Source organism: Eschscholzia californica, unplaced genomic scaffold (assembly GCF_041429995.1).
Source record: "Eschscholzia californica isolate CP2 unplaced genomic scaffold, dmEscCali1.0.p SCAF_4, whole genome shotgun sequence".
Classification (NCBI taxonomy): domain Eukaryota; kingdom Viridiplantae; phylum Streptophyta; class Magnoliopsida; order Ranunculales; family Papaveraceae; genus Eschscholzia; species Eschscholzia californica.
Window position 1 is genome coordinate 1,042,150 of NW_028238461.1, and position 25,478 is coordinate 1,067,627.

The 25,478-nt window shown below is 37.8% G+C and overlaps 6 protein-coding genes across 7 annotated transcripts; 4 read left to right on the forward strand and 2 right to left on the reverse strand.

Annotated features, from left to right (window-relative positions):
- Positions 1–4,623: 4,623 nt before the first annotated feature.
- LOC147541273 (auxin-induced protein 15A-like) lies at positions 4,624–5,061 on the forward strand. Its single transcript, XM_086634098.1, has one exon. The coding sequence runs from the start codon at positions 4,624–4,626 to the stop codon at positions 4,900–4,902; it is 279 nt and encodes a 92-aa protein (XP_086490224.1). The 3' UTR covers positions 4,903–5,061.
- Positions 5,062–6,376: 1,315 nt separating this feature from the next.
- LOC147541274 (auxin-responsive protein SAUR21-like) lies at positions 6,377–7,023 on the reverse strand. Its single transcript, XM_086634093.1, has one exon. The coding sequence runs from the start codon at positions 6,932–6,934 to the stop codon at positions 6,629–6,631; it is 306 nt and encodes a 101-aa protein (XP_086490219.1). The 5' UTR covers positions 6,935–7,023; the 3' UTR covers positions 6,377–6,628.
- A 582-nt stretch (positions 7,024–7,605) lies between these two features.
- LOC147541275 (auxin-induced protein 15A-like) lies at positions 7,606–8,206 on the forward strand. The gene has a single exon (XM_086634099.1). It carries the CDS (start codon positions 7,793–7,795, stop codon positions 8,069–8,071), a length of 279 nt encoding a protein of 92 aa, XP_086490225.1. The 5' UTR covers positions 7,606–7,792; the 3' UTR covers positions 8,072–8,206.
- A 7,216-nt stretch (positions 8,207–15,422) lies between these two features.
- Positions 15,423–15,892, reverse strand: LOC147541276 (auxin-responsive protein SAUR21-like). The gene has a single exon (XM_086634094.1). The coding sequence runs from the start codon at positions 15,828–15,830 to the stop codon at positions 15,525–15,527; it is 306 nt and encodes a 101-aa protein (XP_086490220.1). The 5' UTR covers positions 15,831–15,892; the 3' UTR covers positions 15,423–15,524.
- Positions 15,893–17,495: 1,603 nt separating this feature from the next.
- LOC147541277 (pentatricopeptide repeat-containing protein At3g14330-like) lies at positions 17,496–19,164 on the forward strand. Of its 2 annotated transcripts, XM_086634089.1 has the most exons (2): positions 17,496–18,002; positions 18,096–19,164. In XM_086634089.1, exons 1-2 carry the CDS (start codon positions 17,618–17,620, stop codon positions 19,019–19,021), a joined length of 1,311 nt encoding a protein of 436 aa, XP_086490215.1. In that variant the 5' UTR covers positions 17,496–17,617; the 3' UTR covers positions 19,022–19,164. The 2 variants fall into 2 exon arrangements, with proteins under 2 accessions (XP_086490215.1, XP_086490217.1); XM_086634091.1 differs by having other exon boundaries at positions 17,496–19,164.
- LOC147541278 (transcription initiation factor TFIID subunit 14b-like) lies at positions 19,156–21,666 on the forward strand. The gene is made up of 7 exons (XM_086634092.1): positions 19,156–19,616; positions 19,667–20,099; positions 20,250–20,338; positions 20,480–20,701; positions 20,813–21,003; positions 21,098–21,219; positions 21,328–21,666. The coding sequence occupies exons 2-7, from the start codon at positions 19,980–19,982 to the stop codon at positions 21,412–21,414; spliced, it is 831 nt and encodes a 276-aa protein (XP_086490218.1). The 5' UTR covers positions 19,156–19,616; positions 19,667–19,979; the 3' UTR covers positions 21,415–21,666.
- The last annotated feature ends 3,812 nt before the right edge of the window (positions 21,667–25,478 follow it).

Below are 25,478 nucleotides of genomic sequence, written 5' to 3' on the forward strand. Positions count from 1 at the left end.
TTTAGTCAACATGTCCGCGGGATTCTCATCTGTGTGTACCTTCATGAGAGAAACATCACCTTCCTCTATGACATCTCGTACAAAGTGATACCTGACATCGATATGCTTAGTACGAGCATGATGGACCTGATTCTTCGCCAAGTGGATCGCACTTTGACTATCACACCATACATCCACGCACTCCTGCTTAATCCCTAGATCATCCAGAAGACCCCACAACCACAATGCTTCCTTCACACCCTCGGCCATAGCCATATACTCGGCCTCCGTAGTAGATAACGCAACTGTAGATTGTAACATCGATCGCCAACTAACTGGAGCACCATGTACCCTAAATACATAACCAGTAGTAGATCGTCTTCTATCTAGATCGCCAGCATAATCCGAGTCAACATAACCGCTTACCTGACATGTGTCTCCACCAAAGCACAAACCCGTATCAACGGTACCTTTCAAGTACCTCAAGACCCACTTCACAGCTTCCCAATGTGTCTTCCCCGGGTTTGCCATAAACCTACTAACCACACTGACCGCCTGTGAAATGTCCGGACGAGTACACACCATAGCGTACATCAAACTGCCAACTGCACTAGCATACGGTACACGATCCATATGATCCTTCTCCACCGTAGTAGTGGGAGATTGTTTTCCCGAGAGCCTGAAGTGTGGTGCCAGAGGTGTTGACACCGCCTTCGCATTCTGCATCCCGAATCGAGAAACTACTCGTTCGATGTAACCTTTCTGATTCAAGTACAGTTTCTTACTTGACCGCTCTCTTTTAATCTCCATTCCCAGTATCTTCTTTGCAGCGCCCATGTCTTTCATCTCAAACTCTTGACTGAGTTGAGATTTCAACTTATCTATCTCCACCATGCTTCTAGAAGCAATGAGCATGTCATCCACATACAAAAGGAGATAAATAAAGTCACCTTCGCGAAGCTTCTTGATGTATACACAACAATCATAGTCACTTCTGCGAAAACCATGCTTTAGCATGAAAAAATCAAATCGTTTGTACCATTGGCGAGGGGATTGTTTCAATCCGTAAAGAGACTTCCTCAAACGACATACTTGATTTTCTTTGCCCTCAACCTTGTATCCCTCAGGTTGAGCCATATAAATTTCTTCTTCCAAATCTCCGTGCAAGAAGGCGGTTTTAACATCGAGTTGTTCTAGCTCAAGATCACTATGAGCAATAATACTCAATAGCACCCGAATAGAAGTATGTTTCACGACCGGTGAGAAAATCTCATTGTAGTCGACCCCTTCTTTCTGTGCATAACCCTTGGCCACTAGTCTTGCCTTATACCTTGTACCCTTGATTTCGGAAGAATCCTCTTTCTTCTTGTACACCCATTTACAATCAATAACAGACTTACCTTCGGGCAATGGGACAACCTCCCATGTCTGGTTCTTGTGAAGAGACTCCATCTCTTCTTGCATAGCAACCAACCAACTCTCTCTTTCCGCCGCGGTAATAGCTTGTTTGAAGGTGACCGGCTCGTCGTATTCCACCGAGAGTGCATATTCAACCACATTTGCCTGCCCGTAATGCCTAAGAGGTTTGTCTGACCCTAACCTCTGTACCGGCTTATATAACCGTTTCGGCCTAGTGTGTACCGAAACATCCTGCTGTTGTTGTTGTAAAACTTGTGTACCTTCCCCTTGAACCTCCTCATAATCGGGTTCATCAATTTCCTCATCCTGAGTTTTATCCTGATGCTCCACCTGATCATGATTCCTAGAAACCCGTTGGTCTTCGGCTTCTACTTCCACTACTTGAGCTTTAGTAGACCCAACATCAACACAACTAGGCACCGTAGCTTTCGCCATAGCTACCATAGATGACTCATCAAACACCACATCTCTGCTGATTACAAACTTCTTGTCTTCCGTACACCATAGCCGATAACCCTTGACTCCTGTAGCATATCCTAAGAAAATTGCCTTCTTTGCTCTATTGTCAAGTTTGTTACCTTTAACATGGTAATAGGTCGTACAACCGAAAACCTTAAGTCTCCCGTAATCTGCATGTTCACCTGACCACACCTCGTAAGGTATGCCGCCATCTAAAGAAGAATGTGGAGACCTGTTCACAATATAACAAGCTGTAGCAACAGATTCTGCCCACCATTCTACGCCTAATCCCGAATTGGAGCGCATACATCTAGCCTTCTCAAGTAGTGTACGGTTCAATCTCTCTGCGACTCCATTCTGTTGAGGTGTGTTTACTACTGTCCAGTGCCTCACAATGCCTTCCTGATTACAAAACTCCTTGAATGCCCCATCAGTGTACTCGGTCCCATTATCCGACCTTAACGTCTTCAGCTTTCGACCAGTTTTGTTCTCAACCATTGCTTTCCACACCAAGAATGTGTTGAATACCTCATTCTTATGCTTCAGAAAATAAAGCCAGACAAATCTCGAATGATCATCAACGAATGTAACAAAATACCTGGAACCACCCTTGGAAGGTAACTTTGCCGGTCCCCAGACATCGGTGTGTACGTAGTCTAACACCTCTTTGCTCCTGTGCTTGCTTGTAGAGAACGTCACCCTGTGTGCCTTCCCGAACACACAATGCTCACAAAACTCCATGCAAGGCTTCTTCATGTCCTTCAACAAGCCTTCCCGCACATCAAAGATAGACCCTTTTCTGACATATGCCCAAGGCGCATATGCCAAAGCCTCGTACTAGCCGTTGGATCCCTTCCACTGATTCCTACTGCTACATCTCCCGTAATTGTTGTCCCCAAAAGTTTGTATAAATTACCGTAACGAGTACCTCTCATTACCACCAAAGAACCCTTAACGACTTTTATGGAGCCATTCTCTATAATTATCTTACAGCCGTTCAGCTCCAACACACCAAGGGAAATTAGATTTTTCCGCAAATCGGGTATGTGTCTTACGTCCGTCAATGTTCTCACCACTCCATCGTGCATCTTGATCCGTATTGTTCCGAGTCCCACAGTTTTACATATACTATCATCACCCAGTATAACTGTACCACCATCTATACTCCTATAGGTAGTAAACCACTCCCTATTTGGGCACATATGGTGTGACGCCCCTGAATCAAGCATCCACTTATTGAAGATCTTCTCAGACACCTCTGTCACCGAGAAACATTCGTCCGCCTCTTCTGACACATATCCCGCCTCTTGCATCTCTTGTTTCTCCTTGTAGCCTTCGTTCTTTTACTTCAACTTTCTCTTTGGACAAGCCGCTTTAAAGTGGCCAAGCTCACCACAACTAAAGCACGTTTTCTTAAAGAGCCTCTAGATTTGGATCTAGATTTCCCGCCCTTTCCCCTTTCATTACTCCTCCCCCTCGTTACAAACAACCCTTGTGCTTGTTCCTTGTCTACTCCACCCGACGCCATACAGCTAGTAGCAACCTTACGAAGGTCATCCGCTAATAGCGAATTTCTCATCTCTTCCATGCTTAGACTATCACCAACAAGCATCAAAGTTTGAACAAGGTTCTCATAGGATTTAGGCAATGAAAGTAACAATATGAGGGCTTGGTCCTCATCCTCAACCTTAACATCAATATCCTTCAAATCTGAGATAATCCTGTCAAACCTATTCACATATTCCTGAATAGAAGAACCCTCTTCCATTCTACATGTGAATAATTTGGATTTTAAGTAGACCCGATTCGTTAAAGTTTTCGTCATGAAACTACTTTCTAGTTTTAACCACACACCCGCCGCCGTTGTTTCTTCGTCTACTAGGAACGCCACGTCCCTCTCAAGACACAACATAATGGTAGCCCGTGCTTCGAGATCTAACTCCTCCCAATCCTCATCTGACATATCTCCTGGTTTCTTTCCCGTCAACGTCTTGTGTAATTTCTGCGAGATTAACAGATTCTTCATCTGCATCCGCCAATAAGAAAAATCGTTTTTTCCCATTGAACTTCTCTATCTCATATTTCCCTGCTTTGACCGTACCACTTCTCGATCCCATCTTCTCTTCGTTCAATCTCAACAAGGCTCTGGTACCAATTGTTAGAACTGAAAGTCGCGAAAGCTATCGAACCTATCCTAGAAATTGATCCGATTATGAAGATTAATCGAAAAGCTAAGTCAAAATCAAATATGCAAACAGAATTTAACGAGGTTCGGCTTGGAAGCCTACGTCCTCTGGCGAACAAGAAATCTTTATTGAAGGATAGATGAAGACGACTCACACAACCCGCAAGTTCGTCCCAAGATGGTACCGTATAGTAATAACCTTCTATACTAAATCTTCGACGACCGAGAAATTTAACACCGCTCAAAACTATGAACAAAAAATTTCTCTCTCACTTGCTCTCTCTCTTTAGCTCTCTCTAAAGAAGAGTTGTTGTTGCTTGTGTTGATGTGTTTGAAGCACTCTAAGACCCCCTATTTATATAATAATATAAGCCGAGAATTTAGTAACCAATTTGAAAACCGACTCCAAAATTGAAACCGCCACCATCTAAACTGCCAATTGCCAAAACCAATTTGCCATCTAAACCGCCTATACCATCTTTTGGAAACTGCCCATCTAAACCGCCTATACCATCTTTTGGAAACTGTCTCTTACAATCTAGTCCTTCTTGTTCTTGTTTGATAATCTTTAATTAAGAGATATGGGTATTCGTTTACCTTCTAAGATTTTCCGGCGATCTTTTTCATCAAGAGGGTCGAATGATATTGTCCCTAAAGGTCACTTCGCAGTTTATGTTGGAGAGAGTGAATTCAAGAAGAGATTTGTGGTTCCAGTATCATACTTGAATCATCCTTCATTCCAAAACCTTTTAGGTCAAGCTGAGGAAGAGTTTGGGTTTGATCATCCAACTGGTAGTCTTACGATTCCATGCAACGAAGACATGTTCATTGATCTTACTTCTCATTTAACTAACTTGTAATGAAGAATTAACATAAGAGACAAGGAAATCTCTCCAATTTTGTAAATTTAGGTGCCGGTGATCTTGTGTAAATATTTAACTTCTATGTAATGAGATCTTAGAATGAAATTGATCAAAAGAAAGAATAAGAAACAAACTTTGCATTGATTACTCTTCCTACATCTTGCTATTATAGTCTCTAGTTATCTTTTATCTTTCTTTTGTTTTCACTCAAATAATAAGTTAACTAGAATTTCTCATACGTTATATATAAAAATAAACACTTTCTCTTTCATAACTTTCATAATCATCTATCTTCTCTTTGATTGCCTCAATATCTGCCGTCGATATTTTGTTTTCCACCTTAGATCTCTAAAAATGCTAGAAAATGACTTTCGTCCCCATAAATTTTGGTTTGACTATTGGCAAGCAACGAACTCGGCCACCTCGCTCTGGACCCATGACGGTGCCAAATAAGTCATCGGGACAAGGAGGGTCCTTAAATGCTTCAGATATAAAACCGTCGGTATAGTTCACTATTTTCGATGGAGTCATATCCCGTCGAAAATAGTTGTTTTTACAACGGTATGTAGTGTTTCGTCACAAAAATCCACTTTTGTAGTGTAATTAGTGCTAGGGTACCACTTGAGTTTTTAATTGGCCTGGCACGTCTACAGAAACATTTTTGTGTATTCTGAGAAGAAGGCGTTCTAGAGGGGAAGTTGCCACTTTTTCTTCAATTTTCGCTATATTTTTATCCATTCTATCTTCATTATCCCATTTCCGCACTTTATGTTAATTAAAAACGATTTCTTCCTTCTTGCTTGTGATACTTTAGCAAAAGCTATACACGTATTCCTTTTACGTGTCCAACGGTTGGTCAATGACCACTCTGCTGAACAGTGCACGATTTGGTTACCATAATCTCACCGCATGTTTTAATCGACCCAAACTAGTAGGGTTCAGGGTGATCTACAGTATTCGAGAGCAGGGAAAAGTTTACAAGATATCATATTCTACTTACTCCCATTGTCAATTATAGTGTCACAAAACTTGCCTTTGATAGCGCATAATGAGCAAAAAACCTACTTGCGTTGGTTTTTGTCGATTTCAAAATAAAAAGAATGATGAATGACAAACTCCTTCTAGTGTGAATGCGAGGGAGGCTTCGTGTTTTGGGTCAACAATGAAGCACAGATTTGGTGGAGATGTTCGAGGAAGTAGCGATAGGTTTGACGTTGACAATGGAACCGATCGATGTAAGTAGCATCAAAGAAGAACAGGAGATTTCTTGGTTCAAAAAAATGAATTTTCCGTCCCACAAAATCGTCAAACTCTAGATACCAGCTAATGTAAGGCAGCGGAACTACTTGAAATAAGAAAAAAAAAAAAAAAAAAAAAAAAAGAGAGAGAGAGAGAGAAATACGATTTAAGAAAACGATTAAAATAAAGAAACTAAGAAATAATTAATACTTCAAGTTTTGATAATCGGGAATTGGGTAACGAAATTTGAATTCTTGATTATGTTGTATTACAATCTTCTGAATGCCTTCAATGGTTTATCAGAAGAAAAAGAACTTATGAATTACAAATGGGTTTGAATCTGAAAAAAGTTAATTGTGACTTTTCCATCCATAGGTGCAGATCTTGTTAGTCTATCTATTCGTCTGCGCCTTATACAACTCTTTAAAAGGTTGCCTTCAAATTCTTGGATTAGTTTTCATGATGATGATGATGAATGTCTCATTCACAAACAATTCAATTGAGAAGTTAGATTAATGAAGAAGTCTTCATTACATGGAATTGTAAGACCACCCATTGGATGATCAAATCCAAACTCTTCCTCAGCTCGACTTAGTAGGTCTTGAAACAAAGGATGATTCAAGTAGGACACCGGTACTATAAACCTTTTCATCTCGCTCTCTCCAACATATACGGCAATATGACCTTTTGGGACATCGGTTGTAGTCGAATCTAGTTTATGTTTAGCAAACAAAGATCGTACTCTAAGAGATTGCTTTGTTTGAACGATCCTTGGCAAAAGAAAACCCATTTTTCAGAAGAACAAATGAAGCTGTGTTTGAGACTAGAAAAGGTTGAGAGAAAAGGAAGGTTTGACAATGGAGATGAGTTTGAAGTGAAGGTATTCCTTCTTTATCCTTTTATATGTATTTCCATGGAAGGTAGGCCCCCTGTTACATGTGAGTTCACATGGTTTTGCTTTCCATGAAAGGCTACAAGCAACGACTGGTTTTCGCAGCCTCTCCATCACAACTTATGAAGCAACAGACAAGCATTTATTTCAACGATAACTTGTATAACATATCTGTCTGGTCTATAAATATCAGTTTGTATTTATGGAGTACAATTGATTTCAGCAGATACAATTCTCAATTCTCTCTCTCTTTGTCATGGTAGGGAATGATATGCCGAAAGAGTCCAAGTCATATTTGAATTACAGAAAGCAGCGAGGACTACTCAGATTGATTATGAAGAAATGAAAAACAAAGGCATGTGATAACTTAATGTATATTGTCTCACACAGTACCACTACGAAAATGGTCCACAAAGTTGTACACAGGTGAGTACAACTAACTATGATCATTCACAAGCAATGAATATTGAGATAAGTAAGCAAACTAGCAAAGACATGTGAAGTATGTCCCTCAACAGAGAGAGAGAGAGAGAGGGAGAGAAACCAACCTTCAACAGACAAATGTTTCTTCACCACAAATCCTTACAATTTTATTCATCATCTCCTATATATACACATACACATTGAACTACTTTCATATCCAAAACAAAATTCTCATACCTACATTTCTCTCTTAGTAGTTACCTCACTCATTGTTTTAATAACTTCTCAAAGATCTACTCCTTGTTCTTGTTTGATAATCCTTAATTAAGAGATATGGGTCTTCGTTTACCTTCTAAGATTCTCCGTCGATCTTTTTCATCAAAAGGGTCCAATGATATTGTCCCTAAAGGTCACTTCGCAGTTTATGTTGGAGAGAGTGAATTCAAGAAGAGATTTGTGGTTCCAGTATCATACTTGAATCATCCTTCATTCCAAAACCTCTTAAGTCAAGCTGAGGAAGAGTTTGGGTTTGATCATCCAACGGGTGGTCTTACGATTCCATGCAACGAAGACATGTTCATCGATCTTGCTTCTCGTTTAAATAACTTGTAATGAAGAAACAACATAAGAGACAAGGAAATCTCTCCAATTTTGTAAATTTAGGTGCCGGTGACCTTGTGTAAATACTTAACTTCTATGTAAGACCGAATTGATCAAACGAAAGAATAAGAAACAAACTTTACATGATATTTAGATTACTCTTTGTGCATCTTGCTATATAGTCTCTTGTTATCATTATTTATTTTTCACTCAAAGAAATCCCATTGGCAAGAAACGGACTCGGCCACCTCGCTCAGATCCAATGACGGTGCCAAATAAGTCATTGGGACAAGAAGGGTCGTTAAATGCTTCAGATATAAAACCGTTGGTATTGCTCACATTTTTGACGGAAGCATATTCCGTCGAACATAGTTCTTTTTACAACGGTTTTTAGTACTCCGTCACAAAAAGTCCACTTTTGTAGTGTCAGTGCTAGAGTGTCACCTGAGCTTTTAATTGGTGTGGCACGTCCACGAAAACATTTTGGTGTATTCTGAGAAGAAGGCATTCTTTCTCGAGAGGGAGTTGCCATTTTTTCTTCAATTTTCACTTTTTTTTCGTCCATTCTATCTTCATTACCCCAGTCCGCACTTTATCTTAAACTAAAAACAACTTCTTCCTTTTTTGCTTGTGGTACTTGAGAAAAAGCTATACACAAAAACTTCTTTTTTACGTGTCAAACGTGTTAGGAAAAATAACCTAATTAACTTGTTCAGGAATATGAAGATAAACGATGTGAAAGTAAAAGCAGAGACACCAAGATTATTTAACGTGGCAAAAAACCCCTCCAAACTAGAAGGTAAAAAACCACGGGACCTAGTCCAGAAATCTTCCACTATAATTAAATAATGGGTTACACAATTCTTCAAGATGTGTAGAAACACTCTTGGACAACTCTTCACCAAACCTATGGTGGATAAACTGAACAAAGAAACAAAGAAATAAAATCTCTTACTCCTTAGGATTTGAACAAATCCTAGATTACTAAAGGTTGAAGAAGATAACCACAAACTAAATTGCTTCACAAGATTAATAATCTTCTTTTCTTCAAACCAATATTCTACTCTTTCAATCTCTCTTGAAAGAACCACTTCAGAAATATCTCTTTCTCTGACTTCTCTTTGTTCTGGAAGTTGTTGTGTATAATCTCTTCCCTTTCATTCCCTTTTATAATGATAAATAGGGAGATTTACCAAAAGAAATAGGAATTCCTTTTTAGGCTTGAAAAAATAGAAACTTCTATTTTTTCCCCAAACAAGGAATAAGGGAAATCCTATTCCAACTAGGAGTCCTTTTATTATAAGGAGGGACCCCAACAAACTCCCCCTCCCGACTTATGAAGAGGGACCTACCGTCCCCAAACCTGCAACACTGCTACATAGCTCATGTTTGCCTTTGGGTAATGGTTTTGTCATCATATCTGAACCATTGTCGTCAGTATGGATTTTCTCGATCTTCAACACCTTGTCTTCAAGAACATCTTGGATCCATTGGTATCTCACATTTATATGCTTGGACTTTGAATGGAAACTATAATTCTTACTGAGGTGGATGACACTTTGAGTGTCGCAATGAATAACATAATTATCTTGTTTCATACCAAGTTCTTCTAACAGTCTCTTCATCCATAACATCTCCTTGCAACATTCTGTAATGGCAATATATTCTGCCTCTGTAGTAGATAAGGCTACACATTTTTGTAATTTAGATTGCCATGACACTGCTCCCCCTGAAAATGTAAATAAGTAGCCTGATGTGGACCTTTTAGAGTCTACATCTCCTGCCATGTCTGCATCTGTGTAGCCGACTAATACTGGCTTATCATTACCAAAACATATACGAGCTTTAGACGTACCTCTAAGATACTTCAGAATCCACTTCACTGCTAACCAATGCTCTTTGCCTGGATTAACAAGAAATATGTTTACTACTCCAACTGCAAATGCAATGTCCGGTCTCGTACACACCATTGCATACATCAAGCTTCCTACAGCTGAAGCATAAGGAATTTTCTCCATTTCTTCTTTCTCACTTCTAGTTGATGGACACTGATCACGAGTCAACTTGAAGTGACGGGCTAATGGACAACTCACTGGTTTTGTTTTGTCCATATTGAACCTTTCTAAAACCTTCTCAATGTATCTTTCTTGTGATAGCCAAAGTTTTCCAGTTTTTCTATCACGAGAGATATGCATGCCAAGAATTTGTTTTGCTGGACCCAAGTCTTTCATATCGAAATACTTGTTTAGTTCTTTCTTTAACCTTTTAATTTTATTAGCATCCTGACCAACAATCAAAATATCATCAACATAAAGTAGAAGTATAATCAAATCTCCATCAGGAAATTTATGAACGAAAACACAATGATCTGAAGCCGTCCTGTGATACCCTTGATCCTTCATGAATGATTCAAACTTTTTGTACCACTGTCTTGGTGCTTGTTTCAGCCCATATAAACTCTTCTCTAACTTACAAACCAAGTGTTCCTTACCTTTAACTTCAAACCTTGTTGGTTGTTCCATATACACATCTTCTTCCAAGTCACCATGAAGGAAAGCGGTCTTGACATCTAGTTGTTCAATTTCTAGGTTCATACTTGCAGCCAATCCCAATACTAACCGTATAGAGGACATCTTCACCACCGGAGAGAAAATCTCATCAAAATCAATACCCTTCTTCTGCCCAAATCCTTTCACCACTACGCGTGCCTTATACCGTGGTTGTGAATTTCTTTCTTCGGTTTTGATTTTGAAAACCCACTTATTTTTAAGAATTTTCTTATTCTTAGGTTTTTCAACCAACTTAAAAGTGTTGTTCTTATGCAATGATTCAATCTCATCTTGCATAGCTTTCAACCACTCCTTCTTGTGTTCATCATCTATGACTTCTTCATAACACTGTGGTTCTCCACTATCTGTAACCATCACATACTCGTGTGGAGGATACTTGGTAGATGGTGCTCTCTCTCTAGTCGATCTTCTCAATTCAACTGGTGGTTCATGTTGAACTTCCGTTTCTTGCTCAACATCATCACCCATAGGAACATCTTCATGAGCTTCATCTTCATGATTTTGTTCTTCACCTGCATTATCATGCATAACCTTAGAAGAGATATGTGGATCTAGGTCAATGAGATCATTACTATGATTCTCATGCTTCTCAACTTTCCCGAAGTCCTCAATAGTTTGATTTTCAAGAAAGACCACATCTCTACTTCTAATAATCTTCTTATCGACTGGATCCCATAACCTGTATCCGAATTTCTCATCTGCATACCCTATAAAGATGCATTGCTTGGCTTTATCATCAAGCTTTGCTCTTTGATCTTTAGGTATATGCACAAAAGCCCTGCAACCAAACACCCTTAGGTGTCCATAACTGACTTCTTTCCTAGCCCACACTCTCTCAGCTACATCTCCATCCAATGGTGCTGAAGGTGATAAATTGATCAGATAACATGCAGTACGCATTGCCTCACCCCAGAAGCTTTTAGGCAGCTTTGCTTCTGAGAGCATACATCTGATCCTCTCCACAATAGTGCGATTCATGCGTTCTGCTACACCATTTTGTTGTGGAGTTTTGGGAACTGTCTGTTCATGTCGAATACCATGGGTTTTGCAATACTCTTCAAACGACCCGATGTATTCTCCTCCATTGTCAGTGCGAATGCACTTCAATGATTTTCCTGTCTCCCGTTCTACCATGTTGTGGAAATTCTTGAAAACTGCAAGTACCTGATCTTTGGTCTTTATGGCATATGCCCAAACTTTCCTGGAAGCATCATCTATAAAAGTAACGAAATACAAAGCACCACCAAGTGTTTTGACCTTTAAAGGTCCACAAACGTCAGAATAAACGAGCTCCAAAACACTGGATTTTCTTTCAGACGCATTCCTTTGAAAGGAAACTCTATGTTGCTTTCCTACTAAACAATGAGAACAAGTGTTTAAATTTATACCTTTTATGTTCGGTAAGTCTTGTCGTTTAGCAAGGATTTGAAGTCCTTTCTCGCTCATGTGCCCGAGTCTTCTATGCCAAAGATCAGTGGAAGAATCTTTTTCAACTGCATTCAATTCTCCTTTACACAGTTTTACTTGAGTCCTGTATAAAGTACAACACTTCTTCCCTCTTGCTATCACCATTGATCCTTTTGTGAGCTTCCACTTTCCATCACTAAAGTGACTGTGGTACCCTTCATCATCTAATACTCCGGTAGAGATTAGGTTATATCGAAGATCTGGTATATGCCTCACATTCTTAAGAATCAATGTACTCCCTGTGCTCGTCTCGATTTTCACTTCTCCAATTCCTACGATTTTTGAGAAACCTAAGTTTCCCATCCTGACTTTGCCAAGGTCACCAGTTATGTAAGAGTTAAAGAAATCCTTACATGGAATAGCATGATACGAAGCACCTGAGTCAACCAACCATGTTGTTTCTGGTTCTGACTCAGTCATACTTAAGCAAGTGTCTCCACAACCTGAGAGTAAGATAATGTCATCACCTGAGGCAACTGCCGCAACATTATCTTGTTTTTCATCATCCTTTTTATTTTCCTTCTTTGGTTTCCTGCAATCACTCTTGCAATGACCCATTTTTCCACAACCAAAACATCTAACTTCTTTCTTTGATTTTGATCTCCCCCTTGACTTATCACGGTTATGAGGTTTTCTACTTTTACCTCTCCCCCGTCTTTCTGTAACAAGTGCCTCTGAATGAGACTCGTCTGACGATGATTTCCTTCTTGTTTCTTCATTCAACAAACTACCTGTTACGTGATTCATACGCATTATGCCATCAGGAGCAGAATTGCTAAGAGACACCACCAATGTCTCCCAACTATCTGGTAAAGAATTTAGAAGAAGTAAGGCCTGCAACTCATCATCCAAAACTAACTTCATTGCAGAAAGCTGATTTACTAGACTTTTCATCTCATTCAAGTGTTGAGCAATTGAGGTTCCTTCTTTATATTGTAATTTTCCTAGCTTTTCGAACAAGTAAGCTTTTTTGGCAGCTGTCTTCTGATCATACAATTCTTCTAATTTCCTCCATAGACTATAAGCGGAAGTCTCCGTTGATACATGATGAAAAACACTGGGTTCTACCCATTGTCGAATAAATCCAACAACTTTACGATCTAATACCTTCCAGTCTTCTTCATCTATCTTCATCGGTTTTGTACCGTGATTTTCAATGGGTGCAGCTAGGTCTTTGCAGTATAACAAATCTTCCATTTTTGCTTTCCACATCAAGTAGTTTTCTCCATCTAAACTAATCATTCGATTAGTATTCACTTCCATATTTCTGATCAATAAATCCAACCTTAGCTCTGATACCACTTGTTAGGAAAAACAACCTAATTAACTTGTTCAGGAATATGAAGATGAACGATGTGAAAGTAAAAGCAGAGACACCAAGATTATTTAACGTGGCAAAAAACCCCTCCAAACTAGAAGGTAAAAAACCACGGGACCTAGTCCAGAAATCTTCCACTATAATTAAATAATGGGTTACACAATTCTTCAAGATGTGTAGAAACACTCTTGGACAACTCTTCACCAAACCTATGGTGGATAAACTGAACAAAGAAACAAAGAAATAAAATCTCTTACTCCTTAGGATTTGAACAAATCCTAGATTACTAAAGGTTGAAGAAGATAACCACAAACTAAATTGCTTCACAAGATTAATAATCTTCTTTTCTTCAAACCAATATTCTGCTCTTTCAATCTCTCTTGAAAGAACCACTTCAGAAATCTCTCTTTCTCTGACTTCTCTTTGTTCTGGAAGTTGTTGTGTATAATCTCTTCCCTTTCATTCCCTTTTATAATGATAAATAGGGAGGTTTACCAAAAGAAATAGGAATTCCTTTTTAGGCTTGAGAAAATATAAACTTCTATTTTTTCCCCAAACAAGGAATAAGGGAAATCCTATTCCAACTAGGAGTCCTTTTATTATAAAGAGGGACCCCAACAAAACGGTTGGTCAATGACCACTCTGTTGAATAGTACACGATTTAGTTACCATAATCTCACGCCGCATGTTTTAATCGACCAGAACTAGTAGGAGACTTCTTGGTATTAAAAAAATGAATTTTCTTGAAATAAAGAAATTAAGAAATACGATTTAAGAAAACGATTAAAATAATTAGGAAACTAAGAAATAGTACTTCAAGTTTTGATAATCGGGCATTGGGTTAGGAAATTTGAATTCTTGATTATGTTGTATTACAATCTTCTGAATGCCTTCAATGGTTTATCAGAAGAAAAAAAAAAAAAAAAACTTATGAATTACAAATGGGTTTGAATATGAAAAAATGTGACATTTCCATCCATACAAGGCCGGCCCTGGCCCAAAGCGAGCAAAGCCTCGCTTTGGGCCACAAAATTTTGGGGGCCACATTTTTGTTTTCAACCTTAAGAAATGAGGGGTGCCTGTAAAACGAATTAACCAACTAAAACCCATTCTTAAATCCCACACAGGCCCACTTTGCTTCCGCATTTGAGTTTCACGGGGCGTGTTCCATTCCTTTTAGGAATGGTACTTACACTTTGGGCCAAAAATGTAGCCAACTATAAAATTTCCCCCATATGTAATCTTTTTTTTTTTGATGAAGCCCCCATATGTAATCTAATACTCAAATTTACCCCAAAATTATAATTTCACTGATTAAGTCTTTTTCTTTTCTCTCATCAAAAAAAAAAAAAAAAAGTCTTTTTCTTTTCGTTTTTTACTCTTTCTTTTCAAAGTATTTTCCTCATTAATATTTCTATGTTCAAAACTATATTAATGTTTAAAACATGACTCGTGTTGTAGAGAAGTGTAAGTCGGTCATTTGTAGGTGTGTCTCACGAACACACATTGCTCTCACCTCTCTTTTTCTTTCTTTTTTCTCTCTTATGACTTATCCATCTCCACTTTATGTCTCTCTCCTCCCACTTTTTCTTTCATTCTCGAAAATTTATGGATTAATTCCTTGGCGAGGCTCTTAAGATTTTTTCAATAGGATTTATAATGCATGTTTGATCAATAATTTTTTGTATAAATATATATACATACATTAAATTGAGTCGATTTTTCTATTGGTACTGGTTAAAAATCTTGTGAACACTTTTCAAACTTCAACTATTTGTCAAGCTATACAACTATGTGTTAACGTGTGCAAATGTGCGTGTAAATCTTGCATAAACATGACTTCTGCAAATTCATCCAAACTTATATACAAATTCATGCTAAATGACTAATCAATCTTTAATGAAAAAAAAATTTGGCCAAAGTAATTTTGCAGTATATATAAAGTATAGGGCCACACTTAGATAATCCGCTTCGGGCCTCACAAAAGTCAGGGCCGGCCCTGCATCCATAGGTGCAGATCTTGTTAGTCTATCTATTTGTCTGCGTCTCATACAACTCTTGAACAGGTTGCCTTCAAATTCTTGGGTTAGTATAATGATGAATGTCTCATTCACAAACAATTCAATTGAGAAGTTAGATTGACGAAGATGTCTTCGTTACATGGAATCGTAAGACCACCCATTGGATGATCAAATCCAAACTCTTCCTCAGCTCGACTTAGTAGGTTTTGAAACAAAGGATGATTCAAGTAGGACACCGGAACTACAAACCTCTTCATCTCGCTCTCTCCAACATATATGGCAATGTGACCTTTTGGGACATCAGTTATAGTCGAATCTAGTTTATGTTTACCAAACAAAGATCGTACTCTAAGAGATTGCTTTGTTTGAACGATCTTTGGCAAAAGAAAACCCATTTTTCAGAAGAACAATTGAAATTTATTAGAGACTAGGAAAAGTTGATAGAGAAAAGGAAGGTTTGACAATGGAGATGAGTTTGGAGTGGAAGTGTTGCTTCTATATCCTTTTATATGCATTTTCAGTGGAAGGTAGGCCCCCTGCTACATGTGAGTTCACATGGTTTTGCTTTCCATGAAACCCTACAAGAAACGACTGGTTTTCGCAGCCTCTTCAGTCACAACTTATGAACAACAGACAAGTATTTATACCGACGAAAACTTATATAACATATGCCATGTCATCTATAAGGCAGGTTGTATTTGTGGAGTGCAATTGGTTTCAGCTAAACATATAGATAGAATTTCAATTCTCTCTCTCATGGTAGGGAATGTTATGTCGAAAGAGGCGAAGTCGTATTTGAATTACAGAAAGCAGAGATAACTCAGATAGATTATGAAACGAAGAACAGAGCCATGTGATAATTTATTGCATGATGTTCCACACAGTACCAGTACAAAAATGGTCCACAAGTTGTACTCAGATGAGTACAACCATATGATCATTCACAAGTAATGAATTTAGAATTTTAGAGATGAGTGAGTATGCAAACTAGCAAAGCCATGTGAAGTATGTCCCTCAACAGAGAGAGAGAGGGAGAGAAACCCACCTTCAACAGACAAATGTTTCTTCACCACAAATCCATACAATTTTATTCATCATCTCCTATATATACACATACACATTGAACTACTTTCATATCCAAAACAAAATTCTCATTACCTACATTTCTCTCTTAGTAGTTACTACCTCATTGTTTGAAGAACTTCCCAAAGATCTAGTCCTTAATTCTTGTTCTTGTTTGATAACTTTAATTAAGAGATATGGGTATTCGTTTACCTTCTAAGATTTTCCGTCGATCTTTTTCATCAAAAGGGTTGAATGATATTGTCCCTAAAGGCCACTTCGCAGTTTATGTTGGAGAGAGTGAATTCAAGAAGAGATTTGTGGTTCCAGTATCGTACTTGAGTCATCCTTCATTCCAAAACCTCTCGAGTCAAGCTGAGGAAGAGTTTGGGTTTGATCATCCAACTGGTGGTCTTACGATTCCATGCAACGAAGAAATGTTCATTGATCTTGCTTCTCATTTAACTACCTTGTAATGAAGAGTTTAATACAAGAGACAAAGATATCTCTCCAATTTTGTAAATTTAGGCGTTGGTTATCTTATGTAAATATTTGAACTTCTATGTAATGAGATGTAAGAATGAAATTGATCAAAAGACAGAATAAGAAACAAACTTTACATGATATATATTTTGATTATTCTTCGGACATCTTTCTATTATAGTCTCTGAATTGTTTTTATCTTTTTTCTCAATCGGAGGCACGAGTTTTTTTTTTTTTTTTGTTGTTGTTGAACTGGAGCCACGAGTTAACTAGAAGCCAATAGTACAAACATATAAAAATAAGTCAATAGTGTTTTACTTTTTGTTTGTAAAGCTTAACCACCCACATACCCCAACCAATATTCAGCAAGGGATAGTGGCCTAGCAGATCATCGCAGTTGTTTTTCATTGGAAAATGTTTCTCTATCTCAGCCACTAATCTGGTCAAATCGTGGCCGAAGTATGTGTCCGGACAGGATTTAGTTTTACTTTCTCTCTCTCAATCTTGACAGGCCACGTACTCCAACCGTCATTCGGCAGAATATCGAGCTTGTTTTCCATCACCAAATTGCCTTGTATATAGTAGTGTGGTTTTATTCTCAACAAGAGTGAGAGTTGAAGATGAAATTTGGTTGGTAATGAAGGAAACTCACCCATTTCTTACACGTCTCTTACACCATTCTTTTCAAACTAAAAACTTGAAAACCACCAAAACCATCCACACTCATCTACTCCTCTCAGGTTTGATCTTCACCTCCCTTAACCTTCACACCAACCTCATCTTATCCTACGCCCCACACATTCAAAGTACTAACCTTCCAATCTTAACCAATCTCCTTAATTCCATTAAACCCACCAATCCTTTACCCTTCAATTTCATTATATCAATTTTGTGCCGCCATGGTTTCCCTTTTCTCTCTCTATGGACTACTTCTTTTATGCAAGCAAAAAACGTTATCTTTGACAATTACACACTTTGTACTTCTTTAACAGCTTCATCTTCAATCAAAACTGTTAATTTTGGTAAACAATTGCATACCCATGTTGTAAAATTAGGTTTTTCATCAAATGTTTATGTGGGTAGTTCTCTGATTGATTTTTATGCGAAATTAGCAGAACTAAGCAATGCATCCATGGTGTTCGATGAAATTCCTATGAAAAATATTGTTTGTGTCAATGCGCTAATTTGTGGTTTAGCCGATGCTAAAATGTGGGTTGAAGGTCTAAATTTGTTTCGGAAACTTGACATGTTAGAACTTGATTATGATCACTTCACATTATCTGCTGTACTACGAGTAACTGCTGGATTATCTGTTATTGAATTGGGTAAACAGGTACATGCTAATTTGATTCGAAAAGTAGTTGACATAGAAAAGGATGTATTTTTACAAAGTTCATTGATTGAGATGTATGGGAAATGTGGGTTTATCGAGAAAGCTCGAAATGTATTTGATTTGTTAGGAACTAATGAAGATAGCAATAGAAAGAGAGATGTTGTTCTTTGGACTTCAATGCTCGGTGCTTACGGAAGAAACGGACGATTTGAAGATGTTATTCGATTATATGAACTAATGATGGCAAACAAAGTAAGACCGGACGGAGTGGTTTTCGTGGCGGTAATATCAGCTTGTGGTCACACTGGAAATGTGAGTCTTGGGTTAAAGTATTTCGAATCGATGGTTCATGAGTTTGAGATAAAACCAGACCTTGAGCATTATAGTTGTGTAGTTGATTTGCTCTGTCGAAGTGGTGAATTAGAGAAAGCATGGAAGTTTGTGAATGAGAATAATAGTAGAGGTTGTGTTTCAATGTGGGGAGCTTTACTTAGTTCTTGTAGTGATCATGGAAATGTTGAAATGGGAAGATTAGCTTTTGAAAAAGCACTTGAATTGGATCCACAAAATGTTGGGATTTATGTTTTGCTCTCAAATTTGTATGCTAGTTTTGGTATGTGGAATGAGATTGAAGAATTGAGGGAATTGATGAAGGAAAGAGGGTTGAAGAAAGATATGGGTTGTAGTTGGTTAGGAGTTACCAAGTGATAGAGCAAATCTTAAACTCTCTTATGGGCATGACCCTATTTAGCCATGTTTTACATGTCATAATTTGTAACTCTACACATTAAACTCTTCGTTGTGAATTTATTGGATCATATGAATGAATGACTAATGCAACTGTCTCTAAAGACAATATCTATAATTGCAAAACCTTAGGACGTCACAAGTAGTATTAGAGTCGATGGCGGTTTCGCTAAAGGTGTGGGATTGTGATAGTCTTACGTCGCTTTCGAGAGTGTCAGGGATCTGGGCTATAAGTGAAAGTTCAAATTTAGTCAGTGTCAGTCTTTTACGTGAGCTCGTGGAAGTTTTGCCAAAAACAAAATCTCGTATCCGGGGGCTTAGGTATAAGGTGTCTAAAACAAGGACAATATTCATAATTGCTCGTGACGGGTGTCTTCTTCAATAACTGAATTCTTTCATAAAATGAATTTTATCCTTATAATCAACTTTGGAAAAACCAAACTTCATCTGTACAAACTTTATCTGTACTAATTCACGATCTTAATTCACGATCTTAAGTAGACGGTTCAATCTGAGAGGATGTCGCGGTTGTGAACTTAGATTTTATTAACTTTTTGTTGTTATCTTTTTCTTTTTTTTTTTTTTTTTTTTTTTTTTTGTTGAAAGTTTTGTTGTTATCTTATAACATTATTGAATAGTATATGATTAGGATTGAAAAAATCCATCAAACACTAAACTCGAAAATGGAGACCTTATTATAACTTGATCTATATAATGATTTTCCGCCAATTTTCTGAAACTTTTCAAACCTCTTGAATAACCGAAAACCGTCCAAAACCCTAACCCCTCTTTTTTGCTCCAGACAAAAAAGCAGCTTCCAAATTCAATCTATTCTCGTCGTCTATCTTTCAATACATTTAAACCCTAAATCATTACCTTCTGAACATATTGCACTTCGATTTGTTGAAGAAGATACAGAATGCCTCAAAATTCATCTTCAAAGAGACACGGCGGTGGTGATCAGTCAGACGGAAGTGGATCCGCCCCAAAATCACATCGTTCTAAAGGTCCTAGAACTACTGACGATAACGAGAAAAAGGTTAAATTTTTCTTTTTCTTCACTTCTTACTCGTTCCTTTCAATGTTTTATGCATGAAACCCTAACTCACAATTTCTGTATACTAACTGATCAAAACCCTAGTTTTGAGATTACCCTTTTGTAATAGGGTTTTTTTTTTTTTGTGTGTAGAGTTCAAACAAGAAACTCAAAGATGTTGAAATTAGTGTTCCAATAGTTTATGGAACTATTTCATTCTGGCTTGGTAAAAAGGCAAACGAGTAAGTTTATATATGTGATCTATAATTGTTTTATCTTCTTAGTGGCACTCTCTTAATCCATAAAAACAAATAAAGAGAGAAATTTGATACTCAATTTAGGGCTAATGTGGTTGAATTCTAATTCGAATTTGCTTCGATTAGGTATCATTCGCACAAATGGACTGTTTACGTTCGTAGTGCTAATAATGAAGATCTTCGTGCCGTGGTGAAACGAGTTGTTTTTCAGTTACATCCCAGTTTTAATAATCCGACTAGAACTGTGGAATCGCCACCATTTGAGTTATCTGAGTCTGGTTGGGGCGAATTTGAAATCGCAATCTCTCTTTTCTTCCATGATGATGTTTCTGATAAGCAGCTTGACTTGTAAGTTATTTCGTTTTAGTGAAATTTAGAAGTTTAAATTAGTGATAGGTTGATAGGTTACTTATCATGAAAAACGAAAAATCTGTAATATGTTGATTTCGTAATATACAGGTATCACCATTTGAAGTTATATCCGGAGGATGACTCGGCTGGTCCACAGTCAACCAAGAAGCCAGTGGTTGTAGAATCTTATGATGAGATTGTTTTTTGTGATCCTTCAGAGGCGTTCTTTGCTCGTGTACAGAATCATCCTGCAGTTTCTGTTCCCAGACTACCGGCTAGTATTAGCTTGCCTCCTCCGGGTGAGCTTTCCTTTTGTGGATTGTTCATTCGAACTTCTTTTAGTTTCATTTTCAGTTTTGTTTGGAGATAAATTTGTTTTCGATTTAATCATAGGACCAATTGAGGGTATGAATGAAAAGAAGAGAGGCGATACAAAGGATCATCCGCTAAACCAATGGTTCCTTCACTTTTCGGAAGCAGATGAACTATTAAAACTTGCAGCAACTCGGCAAAAGGTAAGAACGAATCATTCTTCATTGTTTGATTCAAGTATAGGTCGAGAAACAATATGAGACTCCACATTATTGGTCTTTGATATTCTTTTACTATTTCTCCCTTATTAGATACAAAATCAAATTGGCAAGCTCAAAAGACAGTTAACTTTGATGGATGGGCAGCCACAACAATCGAAGCCCATGTCTGGTCAGTAAAAATGCATTCATCCACATTATTATTTGGTGTTCTTTCTTTCCAATTGTACTGGCAGAAGTTAGAGCCTGATTTATAGCCCCGTAAAGATGTTTATTGAAACACTTGGAACTTGATGAAACGCTTTGTCAGAGCTCTAATGTCAAATAGTTAGGAGATGTCTTATTGTAAAACTCGAAATGCAATTCTTATATGTATATTTAAAACATCTCAGGATCCAAATTTAACATATGAAGTTCCTCTTTTAAAACCTATATGTGGATTCAAGTGGGCACTATTGTTAGGAGATAGAAAATAACCTTATGCGCTGGCACTAGTATGGCTGAATCCCCGCCTGGGTATGTGGTCGGGCAGGATTTAGAGAGATAAAGTGTTCAAATTTCTCTTAAAATCTGGTCGTGCCACATACTCTGGCCGGGCATACTATCCTCGTTGTTAGAAGGTTGAGATTGTGCAATGCTACATCAATGTTTTTATTTGAATTTTCCTAGATCCTTCCTTTTTGTCATTTTGATATTGCAATTTTGAGTGGGGCTAAAAAAACCCCTCTTGATTTTATGTTAGCTTTCAATGCCTTTATGTGAACTTTCCTGGATACTTCCTTTTCTCTCTCTAAAGTACACCCTGAAGTAAGGATGGAAGCAGTAGTTGTCTACTTTTTGTCTATAAAGTCTGGGCAGTCAACCCCTGGTTTCATTTCCCTTAATTAACAGAAGAACAGATGAGTTAAATGAAGATATTAACCTTAAAAACCTCAACTCTCATGTCTCACTTAATTAAGTAAACTTGTTTACAATGAGGGAAGAGGAAGTGGAGAGAGACAGAGAGAGACTCGAAAACTAGGTGAGGTGGTACGTGTTCTTAGATATTATTTGAGTTTGATTTGTTTTACCCAAATGGATTCAAAATATGTATTGAAGTGTAATTGCAAAATAGGGCGATCAGAAGATATGCAAGACTACTACTAAAACTAAATATTGTGGAGATCTTTTTGCATATCTTATGATCGTCATCTTTTGTCATTATACTTCAATAATATGGTCGAATCGACCCACCATTCAGACGAGTCAGACAAAAAGAAACAGTTTGGAATTCGAGTCATGTCAATTCAGACCTCAAGTACTATTTCATATAACACACACTACCTAAGTATAGTTGGTAGGTGGTGATGGTGGTTTCAAGAAGTTAAGATGATCTCACTCTATGAACTCAAAAATTCTTAAATCTTTTGTCTTGATTAGAAGAGTTTGGGGGCAAGAGTAACATGGCCTTCATGTGCATAAACACAAAGCAAGAAAAGGGTAAGTAAACCTCAAATCCAATCCCATCAAAGAAGGAAGAAAATTGAATCCTATTTGTTGATTAGCTAAATATTGATAAGGTCCCCCCACTAAATTTCCTCCATTTTGAATCTCCTCCATTGAACATGGGGGGAAGTAGTAGTTTGTAAGGAAAATATTGACTATGACAGTAGTCCTTGAAACTAGTCCTATTCTCACTTTTAAGTACTCCACTTACCAACTTCACCCAATCCTACTCAAAAGATGAACTTTCCATACAAGTAAGTTCTTTATTTATGATCTTATGAATCTTCATAAATCAAAGTCTCAGTTCTAGTCAAGTGGAGCCACAGGCAACAAACCCTTCTTTTCAAATCTCAAATCTTCTAATTTTACAGTTGTTCCTGAGAGATCTAAAGAGAGAGAGAGAGGACAGAAGGGACATACAACCGTATGAAATAGTTAATAGAAATGAGAGTACTGTTGTTGATATAATTCTGTGGGCCTTTAAGAACATGGGGAAATAAATTTTGAAGTGTTATAACAGCTAGGCTAAATACAGATTGGAAATTTATATCTTTATATCAACTATTTCTCTTTTGTTCTTACTTGTTTTAGAAGGAAGGACCACTTTTAATTCAATCATTGTGTTTAATGGCTATAGAGAGTGAGAGATCTTGGAAAATCTAGACCAACCTCAGGGCGGTTGCTCAGATAAGCCGACTACATTAGCTTTCAGCATGTGGTAGGCCGATCGAGCTCCTATCTCTCTAATGTGTCCTGCCGATGTGGTGTGTGGCTGCATCAGTCCTGGGTCTCTGGTCGTTCCAAAATTGTGGGGCATTTAACATTTTCTTCACCAAATCATTAGTTTAAGGTCAACAATCTACTTAATTCTAACTTCCTTACTAATTTTTTAAAATTATCTCTATAACATTATGAACCTTAGAAGAAACTAGTATATAATATAATTTTGCATGATATGAGTGAACCCATGATCAATTATACTAAAGAAACAAATGAATACTACTAGCATTCTATATACATAGAGATAGAAAATGGGCTTACAATAAAATATACTTAAAGATTATCCATTTTAACCTAAGAGCATCTCCAATGGGACACTCTACCAAACACTCTAAAAGTCATAGTTGTCAAGGGCTAATTCTCTTTCCTAAATGTCAATATAGAGACACTCTAATTTTTGTTGGTCTCCAATGGAGATCTCTAAAGTGTCTATATTTAATACACATACCTTTCTTCAATTCAATAGATAAAAAGTAGTTGAAAAGCAAGATTTTCTATTGGTTGAAATTTAAAAGTAGAGTTAATTCCTATATGGCCCCCTACTTTGTGACCAGCTTCCTTTATGGCCCCCTTTTTTTCGTAAATTCAAATATGGCCCCCTATTTTCAAGTAAATGTCCTAATTGTCCTTCCTATTTATAATTTTTCAAAATAAAATTAAATACATTCCACCTCATTTCCACCTCACCTCTATCTCCACCTCACATGTCTCTCCACCTCACCTCTCTCTCTCCACCTTTCTTTCTCTCTCTCTCCACCTTTCTTTCTCTCTCTCCACCTTTCTTTCTCTCTCTCTCCACTTCTCTTTCTCTCTCTCTCCACCTTTCTTTCTCTGTCTCTCTCTTTCAACCTCTCCCACTTCGTCTTCCCCGGCAAGGTCGCCGGCCGGAAAATTTTCCGGCCGGCGACCTTAAAAAAAAAAAAAAAAAAAAAAAAAAAAAACTCTCATCTCTCTCTCTCTCTCAAAAGATTCCGGCGAAGGGGTAACCCTTCGCCGGAATCTGTTGAACCAGACCGGTCTAGTTCAACAGAACAGACCGGTCTGGTTCAACAGCAGACCTTCGAAGGGTCTGCTCGAACAGACCTTCAAAGGGTCTGCTCGGAACAGACCTTCGAAGGTCTGTTCCGAACAGATCTGAAGGTCTGGTTCAACAGATTCCGGCGAAGGGTAACCCCTTCGCCGGAATCTTTTGAGAGAGAGAGAGAGATGAGAGTTTTTTTTTTTTTTTTAAGGTCGCCAGCAGGAAAATTTTCCGGCCGGCGACCTTGCCGGGGAAGACGAAGTGGGAGAGGTTGAAAGAGAGAGACAGAGAAAGAAAGGTGGAGAGAGAGAGAAAGAGAAGTGGAGAGAGAGAGAGAAAGAAAGGTGGAGAGAGAGAGAAAGAAAGGTGGAGAGAGAGAGGTGAGGTGGAGAGACATGTGAGGTGGAGATAGAGGTGAGGTGGAAATGAGGTGGAATGTATTTAATTTTATTTTGAAAAATTATAAATAGGAAGGACAATTAGGACATTTACTTGAAAATAGGGGGCCATATTTGAATTTACGAAAAAAAGGGGGCCATAAAGGAAGCTGGTCACAAAGTAGGGGGCCATATAGGAATTAACTCTTAAAAGTAACACTTAGAGAGTCTCAAGTAGACACTCTCATTTTTGAGTTTCTCTCTCTACACACTCTATAATAAATGTGTCCACCTCATATTAGAGTGTCTAATGAAGTGTTCCATTGGAGATGATTTTTTAACAAAAATTCTAAAAAGTCTATGTGGCACTCTAAGTGTTAGAGATTGAGTGTCCCATTAGAGATGCTCTAATCTAGGGAAAAGAATCTTTGTAGTACAGAAAACTATAAAGCCTAACAAGAAACTGTTTTTTTGGGTTTGGAAGAACTACTGCCTGCCTCCCCTGCCTGCCCTAACTGTTGATTTTGAACTACTACAAGAAAAATCTTAAAGGGTCAAAAGTCATGGAGGAGTCAAAAGTC

Excerpts from the sequence above, each read along its gene's own strand:
- LOC147541273 (XM_086634098.1), top strand. The coding sequence starts at position 4,624 with ATGGGTATTCGTTTACCTTCTAAGATTTTCCGGCGATCTTTTTCATCA.
- LOC147541274 (XM_086634093.1), bottom strand. The coding sequence starts at position 6,934 with ATGGGTTTTCTTTTGCCAAGGATCGTTCAAACAAAGCAATCTCTTAGA.
- LOC147541275 (XM_086634099.1), top strand. The coding sequence starts at position 7,793 with ATGGGTCTTCGTTTACCTTCTAAGATTCTCCGTCGATCTTTTTCATCA.
- LOC147541276 (XM_086634094.1), bottom strand. The coding sequence starts at position 15,830 with ATGGGTTTTCTTTTGCCAAAGATCGTTCAAACAAAGCAATCTCTTAGA.
- LOC147541277 (XM_086634091.1), top strand. The coding sequence starts at position 17,618 with ATGAAGGAAACTCACCCATTTCTTACACGTCTCTTACACCATTCTTTT.
- LOC147541278 (XM_086634092.1), top strand. The coding sequence starts at position 19,980 with ATGCCTCAAAATTCATCTTCAAAGAGACACGGCGGTGGTGATCAGTCA. Across the intron at positions 20,339-20,479 it reads CTTGGTAAAAAGGCAAACGA|GTATCATTCGCACAAATGGA; the intron begins GTAAGTTTATAT and ends TGCTTCGATTAG. Across the intron at positions 20,702-20,812 it reads TCTGATAAGCAGCTTGACTT|GTATCACCATTTGAAGTTAT; the intron begins GTAAGTTATTTC and ends CGTAATATACAG.